The sequence below is a fragment of the Nicotiana tabacum genome, chromosome 1, assembly GCF_000715075.1.
Source record: "Nicotiana tabacum cultivar K326 chromosome 1, ASM71507v2, whole genome shotgun sequence".
Lineage (NCBI taxonomy): Eukaryota > Viridiplantae > Streptophyta > Magnoliopsida > Solanales > Solanaceae > Nicotiana > Nicotiana tabacum.
The window spans coordinates 51,806,933-51,824,701 of record NC_134080.1 but is presented as its reverse complement, the minus strand read 5'-3'; the positions used below and the strand labels follow the sequence as shown (position 1 = coordinate 51,824,701).

Genomic DNA, 17,769 nt, shown 5'->3' with positions numbered 1-17,769 from the left:
ATTCATTCATCACTAATAATGCATGACATAGATTAATCGATATAGGCCGAGACGTTTTATTTTTTCTATTAGTGGATATAGGTCAAATATTTTGTTTTAATATTCACCGATGCATCTAAGTAAGTTATAAGTCGATGAATCAATTTACAAATAGATATATATATACATACATACATACATACATACATACATACATACATACATACATACATACATACATACATACATACATACATACATACATACATACATACATACATACATACATACATACATACATACATACATACATACATACATACATACATACATACATACATACATACATACATACATACATATATATATATATATATATATATATACATACTTCGTTGTACTACTTTAACTACATATATAGCATGTTATAGTATATGTTAGTGTATTCATTATTTGTATTACAAAAGTGTTAAAGGATTACATTTATATTAGTTAGATAGTAAATATAAAAGTGATTCAAAAGTTTGATCAATGTTGACCTAATAACCGACTAACTTTGGTCGGTTATTTTCCAGAAAATAAAATATACCGACCAAAGTTGGTCGGTAAATGCTTCCCTTGCATTAACCGATCAACGTTGGTCGGTAATTTTAAATATAAATTCTTTAAATTTTATAAAATATTTTAAATAATAATATAATATTAAAATTTAAAAAATTGGGTCCACATTACAGACCAAAGTTGGTCGGTAATTCAAAAGTTTCTTTGACTAAGCAAGTCTGACCAACTTGATCATTTTGTTGATCAATTTACCGACCAACTTTGGTCGGTATTTATTTGTAAAAAAATATAAGATATTTTTTTTTCCAGTTTCCGTCCAAGCTGGACGGTTTTTGGAACTTTTTTTTTGACCAATCAACGTTGATCGGAAACTTTTTGTCGGTTTTTAGCGGATTTGTAGTAGTGAATTGGTTATTCATGCAAATTTTAAAAACTCAACTGCATTGGCTAATGTATATGGCCATATAGTGGTCACTACATTACTTTCGCTATTCAATTCAATACACATATTCTTCTTTCAATTTTTTGTAGATAATAATTAAGTCAAATAGTTTAAGTAAGACAAGGTACGATTCTTGAATATATGAAGCAACAAGAACACTTCCTAGGCAAGGCACACCAAAGTCTGCCTATCTTTAAAACAGAAATTTCCGCAATATTTTACCATAAAGACGACAAAAGATAGCCATGTCATTGCCAGATTAACAGAGTACTGATATATTTCATATACTTAACCATTCTTAGCAGAGCAGTTTTATTATATTATATACTATTTATTATATCAATAAATTTAATTTCAACCAGTAATGTGAGCGATGAAAGAATCCATCTCAGCACGGTTCATGCCCCCATCCATCACAGATTTCTTGATAGTATTACTCAAAAGTGCTGCTCTTTTCCTCATCTCATCTCCCTCTGTTGTATCCATCAAAGTTTTCACAGCATTTTCAACCATATCTGGTGTAACATGCTCATCTCGACGCATCCATGGCCTAACAGTAAGTCCAATTTTCAAGTACTTAGTTACAAGTTGAGAATTTCTTGGCTGATCAGAATGCATTGGCCAAGCTGCTATAGGAACTCCAAAGGAAATACTTTCCATGCACGAATTCCATCCACAATGACTCATAAAACCACCTGTTGAACTATGTGCCAATATTTCCAATTGAGGTGCCCAATCTCTTACAATGATTCCTCTTCCTTTTATTCTCTCTTCATATCCTTCAGGCAGTTGAATTTTTCTAACTTCACTTGTAAAAACATCTCCCTTGTCAGCATCCCTAAGAACCCAAATGAACTTTTGCTCGCTTTTCTCTAGACCAATCGCGATCTGTTTGATTTCTTCGTTAGACAACGAAGTAGTAGTTCCAAATGACACAAAAATAACTGAGTTATGCTCTTGTTTGTCAAGCCAATCCAGGGACTCGTGGCGTTTGTTGGAGTTTTTGTGTTTCTCTGTTAGCACCACAGGATTGAATGGACCTATAGCCCATAACTTCGGGTTATTGAATTCTTTAGCCATTAGATCAAGGTACAAACCTTCTATCACTCGCGATGAATTGAAAAGTTCACCACAGCTGATCTTACCGACAAAGGGAACAACTTGTGCCTTCAAATATTCCCAAAAGTCTGCAGAAAAACAGTCTTTAACCGATGGAATGTCCTCATAATGTTCAGTTCCAGGGAGTAAAGGCTTTCCTTTCACTTCCCAAAAGTATGAAAACCTATGGAAAGCTGAGATAGGATTGAAACAGTAGCATTCAGTATTTGGCATTTCAGGCAAATCTTGAACAACCCCACTCATCAAATTATCATAAATAACAACCACTTTGTTAACATTCATCGTGCTAGCAAGTTTGCGCGCTAGAGAGCAGATTGGCTCGCGGAGATGGGATGCTGCAAAAAATGAAGGGATTAGCTGGCTAGGGAATTTGTGAGGAGCGTTAGGATTTGGCGAGGGAGTTTCATAAGTAGGTGTTGGAAATTCATGGAACTGAATGTTTGTTATTGTGAGAGGATCAAAACCATGAACACGAGTTTTCGCTTGTTGAATGTGAGCATTGGTTCCAACATAATGGACAGGGATATTGTACATGGAGATGAGCCTAGAGAGGTGGAGAAATTGGTTGAGATGTCCTTGTGCTGGAAGTGGTACCATGATTACAGCCACATTTGAAGTGCATTTGTCAGCCATTGGAATAGAAGTATTAGAGAAGAGAAATCTCAGAATTGCATGGTTGCATATATGACAATACATGTGTATATATAGGTACAAGGAAATCTTTTTGAACTCTAGTTACATAAATGAATTTAGTTTTATGGATAATATAAAGTCTCATTTGCACCTATCACAATGAGCTTTGACCACATAGGTAATGTAAAGATAACATATTTAGCTAATGGATTCACTTTTAGAATATCAGAAATTAATGTTATATAAGATCTGGGCTTTTGAAGTATGTTATATTCAAATGAAAACTAAGACTTCCTGAAAGGAGTAATATTGTTGATTCTAATGAAGACTAGTCAACCATTTGTTAAAAGGCTTGACTTTATAGATTTTTTGTCCATGTTCAAGAATAATGCAATTAAGGCAAGTAGATAATGAATTAGAATTGTTTCATTAGACGGAAAGAATATGGATCTTTGAAATGAAAAAGCTGATAAACCATCACCATTAGTATATACCTATTCTGCTGCAGTATGTGCAACTCCTGTTTGTTCTTCTTACTTGGCTTTAACATATCTTGAACAAAACTTGGAAGTGTAATGTTGGCATTTTAAATTTACTGATCTAGAATATGATAGCTACTGGGGATTTTTTTAACTAATAAGTTGGATTAAAGATGCAATAAGAGAGGTGCTGTAATTTTTTCAAAGTTCTAACATGATTCCTTCACATTCAAATTATTAAGTGTGGAAAAAGAATATTCCCTTTTTCTGAGTTGTTTTTGTTGAACTTCTACTCATGCCAAAGATCTTGATCCATATACTATTCAGATGACCCAACATCTTATTGTTTGACTCAAAAGATATCGTAACCTTTTGGAATAAATCAATCAAAGAAAATGAAGGGGTAAATCTTAGCTAAGCATAATAATCTCTAGAACGGAAGATAGACTAGAAGAATGTAGAGGATAAGAACTTTTTATCTCCTTCGAGAGAAAAAATTAACTATAATCCAGTCAGTTGTTTATGTAAGCGAGTTTATAGCAAGTATTATGAGTTAGGAAAAATGTCCAGTCTTTTACATGGTTGTTTTACGCTCTATATATATAAGGGACCAAACCCTTCTAAGCGCTAAAAGACAAGTTATAGGGAATATTCGAAAGAATATCCCCATGGTCCTCTAATGGGCCTACCCTACTGCAAAGGTTGTACAGCCTTTTGTTCACCTTAAGGTCATCCTCTGCAGGATGTCGAACTTCGAGGATCTCATCGTTCGTCGTACTCATCAACAGTCGTGGTTGTTCAAATTTGGACCCATACAGTTAGTCCCTCCGCTTGTCGAGGTTGCAACTTGGTACGTCCTCGATGAGCGGAAACCATGCGTTCTTACGGAGAAATTTGACCCTACGAGGCATTACGGCCTGGCCAATGGTGGGCGGTCAGCGTGCTTAGCAAGACACCAGGTAATGCATTTTACCTGGAAATGATGTCATCTTCACGTGTGTCATCATTACGCGTGTTTTTGAGACAGGGGTTGATGGCTTGTTGCTTCGATTTTGGTGCCACTCTGTGTCCTTCCGCTTCAATTCTGGCGCCACCCAATCCTATAAATAGGTGGAGGGTTTATTTTTTCGAAAATTCTTGGTCATTTCATTTCTCATTACCCCTCCTCATTTCTCCGAGCTTGCCCTGACAACCTTCTGCTTCTTCTTCTCACACTCTTAGTTCACAACTTCTTCTTCTTCTCTTTTTTTTGGGCTGTGTCACTACCTCTTTTAATGAAAGCATGCCAAGATCACATCGATCTCGTGAAGGGATTTCTGAGGCCGCCCCATTGTCCATGGCGCCCCCTTCAGGTAGTGAAGATATGGTGGTAGAAGAAGGTGATAGTCTTCCTACGGTGGAGGAGTTGCTGCCGAGACACCCCATATCTCGAAGTGACTTCCTCAAAGATCCCCCTTCTACTCCTACCCCTGTACTCTCTGAGATGGAACAAGTTTACATTGACACTCTTTGTGCAAAGTATGGCATTCCCGCTCATGTTGACATGGTTCCAGCGGGGAGGGATTTCGTAGAGGTCCACAGACCTGGGTACTGCGCTTTCTACAAGTACCCTTTCGTGATTGGCTATTCTTTTCCCCTCCTCCCATTAGCGGAATAGTTCTGTAGGTTCTACCAAGTTTGCCCGGCACAACTTTCGCCATATACGCTCAAGATACTTCTGCTGTTGACCAAGTATGCGGAGTTGGCGGAATGCGATGTTCTATCCAGCACCTTTTGCACCTGTTCTCGCCCAGCTTCCACAGGGGTACTATGGTGCATTTGAGGCACCGTGGCACAAAAGGACTGGTGGTTGGGACTGACGACCAAGCAAGTCGCAAGTTTTGGCATAAGTATATCTTTGTCAAAACTGAACACATTGTTTCCGACTCCGCCAGGTTCCCGGAGCGGTGGAACGAGACTCGTAAGTGTCGCCACTAATTTTACTCTTCCTTCATCTATATTCATTATAGGGTTTGTTTGCTTCTCGTTTGCATCTATAGGATGTCCGCCCCACCTTATTGCTGGCATAAGGGATTGGGTAGCCCGTCTGTTACATGCAGCGGAAACCCGAGATTGGCCCGCCTTCATAAAATGTTATGGCCCGATAGTTGGTAAATGTTTTCCCCTTACCACTTTGTTGGTTATATGTCGTCGTCTATTGATATGACTCTTCGTAACGATAGGTCGAGGAGCTTCCAGGCAGAAGGTGCCAGTCCCTGCATTCCGACAGGCCGTCGACGCCGCATGAATGCAGTTTACTTCGAATGAGTCTATTCTAGGGGGTCATCCTCAATCGATTCAAGCAGAAGGTCCCTTTCAGGTCATGGTCGTGAGGGAGGAGGCTTTTTCAATACCGACCCCGAACCTCTTGGATGAATCCTCTAACAGGGACGAGTCATTGTCGAGAAAAAGGAGGAGAATGGAGCTGGGGAAGGATGTGGCCATGGACGCTGGTAGAAGTAGGGCGTCGCAGATAGAACCTGTACCCACATTTATGGCCGACGCCATTTTAGCAGGGAGATCTCCCTAAACGGAAGGAATTTACCCAGGGGCCGGCTCTGTGTGCTCTGCTGAGGGAGGTGCATCATCCAACGTTAGAGGCCGCCGTGTCGAGGGCAAAGGATCATGTTCAGATGTCGACCCGGAGGACGTTCGCGAGTTCGTAGGTCGCCATACTCACGTGGAGGTTAGAGTGGAAGGATCTGATCGTCACATAGTCATCCAGGGGACTACAACTTGTTGTTGAACTGCGATCAAGTGCGTCTGTTTTAGCCCCTCTATGTGTTTCCCCTGAAAATGAGGTGCTTAGGGCGATAAGTGACATGGAGTTTTCCTAGAACGTCGCCGGTATGGCCTTACGGGTAGGTGCCTTTCTTTTCCTTTTCGTCTTTGGGCTTGCGTTGTGATCGGCGACCTGTATTTTTGTTTTTAACTTCTCTTTTTTTTGTGTCAGACCCTTATCATGGAGACCGAGCGCGAGCATTAAGAAAGGAAGAGGACGGCCATCTACGGGAAGATGTTTTCCAAGTATCAACAGTATCGAGCTAAGCATCGTGCAATGGCCGATATTTATAATTATGACCCTGACTTTCAGTTGTTCCGCGAAAGACTCAAACAGAGGGAGGACCAACTGGTGCGCAAGGTTGAGGAGTTGAGGGAGCGAGATGAGGAGCTTATGAAGGCTGTCGCCCGTAATAGTGAACTTGAGGCCTCCCTTAAGGTGAAGGAGGATGAACTTAAGTTAAGCAGGGAGTGATGGCCGAGAATGCTGACTTACAAGCAAAGGTGGCTAGTTTGATCGCTGAATTGGGTACGAAGTCGGCAGAGATTGAGGGGCTTAAGGGCGAGCTGAGTGTCGGTGCTGATAAGTTGGCGACGACTATTTCTGGATCGGCGGCCTTGGAGAATACCCTTCATGTTTGTAGATCGGAGCTGATCGAGGAGAAGGAGGCCTCTAAGCTTAAGGTTGCAGGGGTTGAAGGGCATGTTAAGGAGTTGGAGGCGGAGCTGTTTGTGTTGAATGGACAAGTGGCCTTGCTAAGAGCGGAGGATGCAAATCGATGCTCACAACCTTCTACATCTCGTGCTTTGGCCAATCTGGTTGTGCCTCGTCACTTATATGAGTTGTGGGTCAATGCTGAGGCCCGACTTGACTTGTACAAGGCTTTTCACGCCGAGGGGAGGGCAACTGAAGCAGAACTTCAGGTCGTGCATTCCTAAGCTCGTGAAGCTCGTGAGGCATGCGGGTATGACCCTCTTACACCTGATAGGGATGACATTAACTCTGATGATGCGAACCGTCTTGCTTCATACTCTTGGTATGAAGATGGGTACCCAACTAGGGATGACGTGTAATCTTTTGTTTGTACTTACTTTTTGTATTGGGACTTTTGTAGGGGGCATGCTTGAGCCCATTGTAAAGATAGGTGTAAGTAACATTTTGATGCAATGTAGAATTTGTTTTGTCGATTCGAGTGGTGCTCTTTGCAATATCTATGGTATCCGGGATACCTGTCGAACTGTTAAGTCGATTTAGCTTTTGTATGAGGTCTATTCCTTTTTTCTTATGGCAGTGGCTTTAGCCTTTGCGGTGCTACTTTCGAATGATAGTCAAAGAGGGATCCCCTCGTAGTTTGAGTGAGGTCGAACGCACATTTTCGTCGATGGCCTTGGCCATTGGGATGTTGCTTCAAAATGTCGTCGAAGTAAGATCCCGTCGTAGTTCGAACGGGGTTGAACTCACATTTTTGTCGATGGCCTTGGCCATTGGGATGTATCTTCGAACTGTCGTCGAAAGTAGGATCCCGTCATAGTTCGAACGAGGTCGAACTTCATATTTTTATTGATGGACTTGGCCATTGGGATGTTGCTTCGAACTGTCGTCGAAGTAGGATCTCGTCGTAGTTCGAACGAGGTCGAACCCACATTTTTATCGATGGCCTTGGCCATTGGGATGTTGCTTCGAACTGTCATCGAAGTAGGATCCCGTCATAGTTCGAACGAGGTGGAACTTCATATTTTCGTCGATGAGCTTGGCCATTGGGATGTTGCTTCGAACTGTCATTGAAGTCGGATCCCATCATAGTTCGAACAAGGTCGAACCCACATTTTCGTCGATGAGCTTGGCCATTGGGATGTTGCTTCGAACTGTTGTCGAAGTAGGATCCCGTCGTAGTTCGAACGAGGTCGAACTTAATATTTTCATCGATGGCCTTGGCCATTGGGATTCTCGCTCACATTGGAGGTTTGATCATATTTCCTACATGTCAACTTTATACATACAATGGAGATTTGATTATATTCTTGTAGGAAACACATCTCGACTTTGTAAATACAATGGATATTTGATTATCTATATCCAGTCCCTTCATTACTCGACCCGGAGAACATGTCGACGGGCGGGGTAATGAACAATACTTTGAACCTCGAGACGTCCCCCTTGTTGCCTCATTAAAAACCTCACTGAGAAAACCCGATTGGGACAAAACCTGGATGAGGGAAAAAGTACAACTTAGGTGGCACCTCCTTTCAGAAGTGGAAGTATTTTAGATGGGCGACATTCCAATTGTTTTGGAGTACTTTTCCTTCTTTTGTCTCTAACTGGAATGCTCATTTGTTTGTTGCCGCATGATTTTGTATGGTCCGTCCCAGTTTGTTCCCAGTTTTCCCTCATTAGGATCTTTCGCTGGTTGTGTTTTAGCTTTGAGGACGTAATTTCCGACCTTGAGCGGTCGTACTTTAGCCTTCTTGTTGTAGTACCTTTCTACTTGTTGCTTTTGGGATACCATTCTTATGTGGGCCATATCTCTTCGTTCATCGACTTCATCCAGATCTTGTAGCCTACTTTTGTCGTTGTTTGGTCCACTTTCATTGGAGTATCTCAAGCTAAGCTCTCATACCTCGATAGGTATAACTACGTCAGTCCCATAGATTAGTGAATATGGCGTCTCGCCTATGCTAGTTTTTGGCGTAGTACGGTATGCCCTTAGTACTTTTGGTAGTAGTTCAGGCCATAGCCCTTTGACGTCCTCGAGCTTCTTTTTCAATATATTCAGTATTACTTTATTGGAGGATTCGGCTTGGCCATTGCCGGCGGGATGGTATGGTGTGGAGAGTATTCGCTTGATGTGCCATTTTTCAAAAAACTCGGTCGTTCTCTTTCCGACGAACTGAGGTTCGCTGTCACAACTGATTTTTTTGGGGATACCGAAGCGGCATATTATATTTTTCCATATGAACGCAATAACTTCTTGCTCACGTATTTGAGTGTATGCACCTACTTCCACCCATTTAGAAAAATAGTTAGTTAAAACCAAAAGGAAAGCGCACCTTACCTCGTCCTGCCGGGAGGGGTCCGACAATATCCATCCCCCACTTTATGAATGGCCATGGTCAAATGACGGAATGCAGGAGTTCCCCTGCTTAGTGTATCATAGGGGTGTACTTTTGACACTGTTCACACTTTCTGACGTAGTCCGTAGCTTCTTTTTTCATGGTAGGCCAATAGTATCCAGCGCGGATGAGGCATCTGACGAGGGCGCGGTTTCTTGTGTGGGCACTGCAATGCCCTTCATGTACTTTTTCTGGTACTGGCCTTGTTTGATTTGGCCCAAGATACTTGGCTAGGGGGCCGCCGAACGTTCTCTTGTAGAGATCACAATTTACGAGGTTGTATCTAGCTGCTTGTATTTGAAGCTTTTTGGCTTCTTTCTTATCTTGTTGGAGCGTTCCATCCTGCAAATATGTTACGAGACGGTAGTGCCAGTCCTGTAACGACCCGACCGATTGTTTTGAGCTTTAGCGCATCGTTCAGCAGTTTGAGGCCATGAGCAGCTTCACTTCAGGTATTATGACTTACGCGCATGGTCGGAATTGAATTCCGGGAAGTTCGGAGTTGATTTGGAAAAAGAATTCTCATTTCGAAAGCTTTAAGTTGAAAGAATTGACTAAGGTTGGATTTTTGAGTAAACGACCTCGGAATCGGGATTCGAATGTTCTAGTAGGTTCGTATGATAATTTTGGACTTGGGCGTGTGTCCGGACTGGATTTTGGAAGACTCAGAAACGTTTCGGCACCAATTGTGGAAGTTAGCATTTTGGAAGAATCTCATAAGTTTGGGTTGAAGTGCATTTCAGTGTTATCAATGTCTGTTTGGGATTCCGAGTCTGGGAATAGTTACGTATGATGATTCTAGTATTTGGGAGCACGATCAAAAGTGAATTCGGAGGTCCGTAGATCCTTTTGGAGTCATTTGGCTAAAGATAGAAATTTGAAGGTTTTTGGGAAGTTTGACCGAGAGTTGACTTTTTGATATCGGGGTCGGATTCCAATTTCGAAAATTATGATAGTTCCATAATGTTGAATGCGACTTGTGTGCAAAATTTGAGGTCAATCGGACGTGATTTGATAGGTTTCGGCAACGAGTATAGAAGTTTTAAGTTCTAAGTTCATTAAGCTTGAATCGAGTTGCGATTCGTGATTTCGATGTTGCTTGAGGTGATTTCAAGGCTCGACTAAGTTTGAATGAGGTATTAGGACTAGTTGGTAGGTTTGGTTGAGGTCCCGGGGGGCCTCGAGCGTGTTTCGGATGCTCAATGGGTCAATTCTTGCCTTGTGAGGATTACTGGTTTTCTGGTATGAGTGCATCATGTTTTTACTCGATGCGATCGCATGAGTGGGTCTGCGATCGCATAGTGCAAGATTTAGAGGCAGCTAGTATTGGCTTATGCGATGGCAGGGGTGTATGTGCGATCGCGTAGAGGAAGAAATTGGAGGATGCTAGTTTTGGCTTATGCGATCGCAGGGGTGTGTTAGCGATCGCATTGTGCAAGAATTTTGAGGACATTGGATTGGCTTATGCAATCGCGGAGCATTGTTTGCGATCGTATATAAGGGTCGCCTGGGCAGTGAAGTGTTTTAAAACGGGTTTTGGCTAATTTTTATCTCATATCTTTCAAGGGAGCCGATTTTGGAGCAACTTTGGAGTGCCATTTTCATCACCAAGCATGTGTTTTGGAGCATTTAGCATTGATTCGAGTATTCGGAAGGGCATGTAATGCCGGTTATGGATCTTCGGAGCGAGGTGAGTCTCATTTCTAACCTTGTAAGAGGGAATTGTCCCCATAGGTGAAATAATTAGTTTTGTGCTTCTATTTGTGGGGGCTACGTACGCACAAGGTGACGAGAGTCCGTGCGTAGCTACTATTATATGTAAGTCCGGGTAGTCTAGGACCCAAAAGTGTGCTATACTTGGAATATCTGTAATCTTGTTGGTAGTTGAATTGCTTAAATCCTATCTAATCGGTAAATGAATTTCTAAAAGGACTAAACTTCATTTTCTTAAATCGCTAAAAGAGAATTGGCTTTTATTTGGATAAACATTTCCCGATAAATTCTTAATTGGCTGTTGAGCATGTATTTCTATGTGTACCTGCGTCGCATGTAAGATTCGCGAGCAGGGTGATTGTTTATTTAAATTTGACCGCGTCGCATGTATGATTCGCAAGCGGGGTTATAGATGCATCTATGGTTCGCATTGTTCGACCCTTGGCAGTGCACATTTTACATTTATGTTGGATCTGGTCATACGACCTCGGCATGATATGTGCATGCTTGTATTGCTTGCTTGAGAATTTTTTATGTTTATAATTGCCCTTCCTGGCTAGAGATAAATTGATAAAGATAATGAAAAATAAATCTTTGAAAATCCTTTATTATTTGAGAAGTTGTTTACCTGCTTTCCGACTTTATGAGTTAAATTTTGCTTTATGAAATCCATGAATTCCTCACACTTTTACTATATTATCATTGGACCATTAGTAAGTGTCGAAGTCGACCTCTCGTCTATACTTCTTCGAGATTAGACGAGATACTTATTTGGTACACGTTGTTTCGTACTCATACTACACTTGCTGTGCATTTTTGTTGCACAGGTTCATATGTGGCTAGTAGCTTAGTGGCATAGCGGCATGGTTGATACGGAGACTTAGGTGAGCTGCATTTATTGAGATGACCCGCATCCAGTAGAGTCCCCTTCAGAGTATTTTTCTGTGTTTTTTTCATTTCTGTCCACTTTGTAGTCCAAACAGTTACTGTATTTTATTTCATTCCCGAGTAAATGCTCATGCACTTATGACACCGAGTTCTGGGATGATTATAGGGTATCTTGTATTAACTTCTTAACATTTATATTTTTATTTGAAACAATTATCTTTTACTGGTAGAATTGAAGGAAAATCATAGTTTTTAAAATTAATAAAAGAAGAATTTAATTAAGTATTTTGGTTGGCTTACCTGACAGCGGTGTCCGGCGCCATCACGACCCTTAGTAGAATTTGGGTCGTGATAACATGGTATCAGAGCACTAGGTTCCCTTAGGTCTCACGAGTCATGAGCGAGTCTAGTAGAGTCTTGTGGATTGGTACAGAGACGTCTGTACTTATCTTCGAAAGACTGCAGGGCTGTTAGGAGAACTTCCCTTCTTGATTCCTCATCGTGCGGTTTAATTCCTTGAGACTTATGCCTTTATTTCCTTCCTATTCAATCTTACGCGACGCAAACTGCTTGTTATAAATCGAGAATTGAAGAATTGTAATGGTACTACAGATGTGGTGCAGGATGTTTCTCCCGGTATAGTTGGTTGGGATTGTCGTCGCCTTGCGAAAGGATTTTTCTATCGTTTCGGCTCGGTAGTTGTGCTTCTAAGAGCTTGGAGGCTATGTACATGTTGCTATGATGCTCATGATTGGTTATCGCACAGTATTGACTTGATGATAGGATACTTGCCTATGTGTTGGGTGGTGAATGATTTGAAAGGAAGTTCACTCAGTGCACGATTCAGAGATCTGATATTTCATTTCCGGCGGAGGAAAAATAATTGGCCTATGAATGTACAGATTTGGGTGATGGAGTAACGAGACTTGGTATTTTTGAGCGTGGTGGAATTTTCATCTGCGATGTAGTGTCATTGTCCTCGATTGTATGTGTTAAGTTCGCCGGTGTTATGGTCTTCTGCAATTCGCCTTTGGGGTAAGATATTGAGAAATAATATTGGAGAAATGATTGTTAGATATTGCGGGGTGCGGTGGTTTAGGATTGAATCGATGTTTCTAATGTTGACGGCTCGAGAAAGATGATCTTCGGAAAGGTTTAAAGTTAGTAGCGATTTGTGGGTTCAAGTGCTACGAAGATAGATTCTATTTAAGGAAATGACTAAGCAGCAAAGGATGAGGAAGGACAAGTGGGGAGTGTCAGGTAGTGGTTAAAAATTCTAGAAGGCCAGGTATAAGAAGCAAAGGTCGAGTAGTCGATTAAAGGGGTGAGTTCTGCCAAAGTGGGAGAGTGGCGGAGTTGCATATGGGCTTTGTGGTAGGATGACTACACACCTTAAGGAGAGATTGGAATGATTTGGGAATTTTAGTGATTGGTGATTGGGGTCTACGGATTTAATTTGAAGTACGGACTATTATGCGGCAGGAGATTTGATATAACGGAAAGGAGCTGCTTGAAATGAAGAATGATACAACATAACTTTGAATTAGAAGGATGTTGCCGCACATTTAATTGATGCCCATGAGGGGTGAATGGACTTGTGCAGCTAGAGAGTGAGCTCGGACTCAAGATGGGTTAGTGATGTCATAGTGATTGTACCCCGTGCAGCAGCGTTGGAAGATGTCGGCACGTAAATTCCATAGGTGGGTTATCTCCAGTGAGCAGATCGGCAGTCGCATGGTTGGCGAAGCTTCTGCAAAGAATTCTATTGGTTATACAGCAAAGAGATCGGTCATGCGAATGTGGTTAATGATTCAGAGCATAAAAAGGGGTTTAACAGAAAGATTCCGAGAATTTTGGCGGTTGATTATGCAATGTTATGTCAATAAAAGATAAGGAATCCTGTTGAATTCCAGAGTTGTGTAATAGTGGCTTCAAGTTAAGTGGGAGAGTCCCACCGCCTATGATTGGGTTGCGTGGTTAACTACTTGCGAGGTTTCTAGTTATTAGCATATTGATAGGTTATTTCAGTTGCGGGAAAAGAACATAAGTGGTAATTTGAGCAAAGGAATTGTTAAAGGTGTGCTATGGTTGCCATATTGGCTCATGGTCAGACTTATGGAAGGATTCAGGATTTATGCCTTGTATAGATGCGGGTTTCAAGGGAAGTGATTCTGTCGGGTGCTTTGTCGAGAGGGTATTCATTTGCTAGAAGATTCATGGAGTTAATTACATACGGGGCCAAGTCAGAGCGGTTCACTCTCAACAACGGTCCTAGTGGATTCAAAGGGTAAAGTGTGGTGCCTAATGATTTTGAGCCTATAGGTACGGTTAAGAATCAAGGTTTTTGTAGCAGCTTATGAGAAGAGACCCAGAATTTTCTATGATGTTTTTACTTGCAGCGTAGCATTTGGGAGGGAAATGAGGAAAGACTTCGGATTCTTAGAGGGATTATCAGAATGGGCATACTAGTTGAGGATGCGAATGTGCACACAAGGGAGGTATGAAACGGTTCGTGGTATTTGAGACAACATGGTCTCGTGATTCAGGGTCACTCGCGATAAGTGCGGATGAAGTGTGCTACGTATTGAATGGTGTTATTATTATTTCAAAGGCAATCAAAGGTAAATTGGACGAAGATAGATTGGTTAGCCATAGTTGAATTGGCATATTGGTGGTAGAGATCAGATCCTTCGGCGTGATCAAGTTATGCATGTGATTTGTGACGGCACCTGTAAGGCTTGTCGGCCGCCGTAATTGATTTTATTCGGAACTATTCTAGTGTTATGGTCTGTTATGTGTAGGCGGATCTCAGAAGGGCTATGGTGGCTTAGACCACTACTTGAAGATTGCATATTTTACGGTTATGAGAATTCACCTGTGTGTTGTGATGGTTCTCCTGAAATGAGTTAAGTGAAAAGTTTTTATATGATGTAGTGTTAATCTATTAGTGGTTCCGGAGTTATGATGAAAATCGTGTTCTATCGTATATTGACATGTTGGGTGCGGTGAGTGTTATGGAATTTGAAGTGGGGGTCAAGGTTACAGTTCGGTGTTGACAAGGATGTCACGAGCTCGGATGAGCAAGAAAGGAGTTTCGATGTTTAAAGTAAGTTGGTATTGTCTTCAGCATCACCTGAGATCGGTATTGTGTGAAAAAGGCTTTGCACCCTGGTTAAGGATTCTTGATCACTTTTCAGCGTTAGTGCGGTCGATGGTTTGGATGCACAAACCTATTATCTGTTACTGAAGGTTGTGGGAGTTGCCCCACGGGAAGGTTGTATAAGTGTGGCATGTAGTCACTTGATTGATTGAAGTTAAACTAAGTATGAAGATTGTGGTGATGTCGTTAAATTGAGAATTGATGCCTGGAGGGCGCTCAGTTTATTGGTTGTGGATTGTGGAGGATTACTCTGGTTATGATGGTTGTTCTTGTATGTTATGAGAAAAGGAGAGTTATTATGGACCTTTGAAAGGTTTTAGCTTAGTTTAGTGCAATCAGAATCAGCTTGAGGTATGTGGATGGATTTAAATGTGAATATGGGCTCTATATCAGGCCAGATGTGTTCATTTCAGCAATGCGCTCCTTATGGAAGAGTAGTCGGTGTGTTATTTCATCGTTAGCTATTTTATGTAATGATATATTACACCGTGTGAGTTGTAACACGGCTTGGTGAATTTCTTATGTGTTGAGGTTCTGTGTAGAGATGATGTTATATGAGCAGAATGGATTTTGAGATTTAGATCGTATATTGCACCTCAGTTGTGCTTGAGTTTGTAGCTTATAGCGTTATATGTCTCCCCAGGGATGGTATTATACACTTAGCGTGGTTGTGACTGACATTCGGTATTTTGTTGTAATGAGCAATCTGGCTCGGTGTGTATCTCCTGATGTGAATTTTATGGGTGGATCGGGTGGCACGCTACCATGGGTATGTTGTTTGGATCGGGTTGCGTGCCGCAACAATGTGATATTGAGTACAGATTCCTATATATGTTTTTATGTGTTTTATTTCCTATCTTTCTGAGGAAAACTCATATTAGTTGTGTGCCCGTGTCACATGTATGATTCGCGAGCGGGGTAATTGGATTTCCTTTTCAGATTTCGTTTTCCTTTTGTATCGCATTCGATTTTGTAGCCCATTAGTGCATTGTGGCATCATATGAGACTTTTGGTCACGTCTGGGTAGCTTATTGCCTGAGCAGTTCGTACTGGGTGAGACGAGATCATTGGATTTAGGATCAGTACAATCTGATTATATGAAGTATATTAAGGAGTTAAGACCATTATTTGGTTCAGAATGAGGAGATGGTTCTTGTCAGGAGTATAGACCCAATGATTTGTTGATTCAGCAGTTGGTTATGAATTTCTATACATCTATTCCGTCGCGGCAGTATTGTAAGAGTTAGAGCAAGACCTATGTATGTCATGAGGTGCAATGGGAGCATTAGATTCGTGGAATTTGGAAATAATTTGATCACATAATGTTATTGTGGTCCTGTGAATAAAGTGGTACAAGGTGTGAATTCAACTAAGGTATGCAGTCATGTTTTGGTGCTGCGTGTAGTTATTGATACGGTGAGTGTATGCTGGAACATGCCTGGCAGAAAATTCCGGATGTTGGAATTGGGTTCTAACGCTTATTTGCTTAAGTGAAAAAAAGATATCTTCAGATTGATCGAACTAGGGTGCCCAGCTGAGTTGTGGTAGCACGGGTAGGTGTTCGAAGTGTTAAACAGTGATTTCGGGCAACTCCAGCACAGTTCTTAGCACGTTCGAGGATGAACGTATGTTTAAGTGGGAGAGAATGTAACGACCTGATCGGTCGTTTTGAGCTCTAGTGTGTCGTTCAGCAGTTTGAGGCCATGAACAGCTTCACTTTAGGTATTATGACTTGCGCGCACGGTAGGAATTGAATTCCTAGAAGTTCGGAGTTGATTTGGAAAGAGAATTCTCATTTCGGAAGCTTTAAGTTGAAAGAATTGACTAAGGTTAGATTTTTTACTAAAAGACCTCGGAATCGGGATTCGAAGGTTCCAGTAGGTTCGTATGATGATTTCGGACTTGGGCGTATGTCCGGATTGGGTTTTGGAAGACCTGGGAATGTTTCGGCGCCTATTGTGGAAGTTAGCATTTTGGAAGAATCTCACAAGTTTAGGTTGAAGTGCATTTCAATGTTATCAATGTCCGTTTGGGATTCTGAGTCTAGGAATAGCTCAGTATGGTGATTCTGGTATTAGGAGCACGATCGGAAGTGAATTCGAAGGTCCGTAGGTCCTTTTGGAGTCATTTGGCTAAAGATAGAAATTTGAAGGTTTTTGGAAAGTTTGACCGAGAGTGGACTTTTTGATATCGGGGTCGGATTCCGATTTCGAAAGTTTTGGTAGGTCCATAATGTTGAATGCAACTTGTGTGCAAAATTTGAGGTCAATTGGACGTGATTTGATAGATTTCGGCATCGAGTATAGAAGTTTGAAGTTCTAAGTTCATTAAGCGTGAATCGGGTTGTGATTCGTGATTCGATGTTGTTTGAGGTGATTTCAAGGCGTGACTAAGTTTGAATGAGGTATTAGGACTGGTTGGTAGGTTTGGTTGAGGTCCCGGGGGCCTCGGGCGTATTTCGAATGTTCAACGGGTCGATTCTTTCCTTGTGAGGATTGCTGGTTTTCTGGTGTGAGTGCAATAGGTTTTTACTATATACGATCGCATGAGTGGGTCTGCCATCGCATAGTGCAAGATTTTGAGGCAGGTGGTATTGGCTTATGCGATTGCAGGGGTGTATGTGCGATCACGTAGAGGAAGAAATTGGAGGCTGCTGGTTTTGGCTTATGCGATCGCAGGGGTGTGTTTGCGATCGCATTGTGCAGGAATTTGGAGGCCCTGGGATTGGCTTATGCGATCGCGGAGCATTGTTTGCGATCGCATAGAAGGGTCGTCTGGGCAGAGAAGTGTTTTAAAACGGGTTTTGGCTCATTTTTATCTCAAATCTTTCATGGGAGCTGAATTTGGAGCAACTTTGGAGTGCT

At 41.6% G+C, this 17,769-nt stretch overlaps 1 protein-coding gene across 1 annotated transcript; it reads right to left on the bottom strand.

Moving 5' to 3' along the window:
• Window positions 1–1,336: 1,336 nt before the first annotated feature.
• Window positions 1,337–2,734, bottom strand: LOC107762671 (zeatin O-glucosyltransferase-like). Its single transcript, XM_016581044.2, has one exon. The coding sequence runs from the start codon at window positions 2,732–2,734 to the stop codon at window positions 1,337–1,339; it is 1,398 nt and encodes a 465-aa protein (XP_016436530.2).
• Between the last annotated feature and the right edge of the window lie 15,035 nt (window positions 2,735–17,769).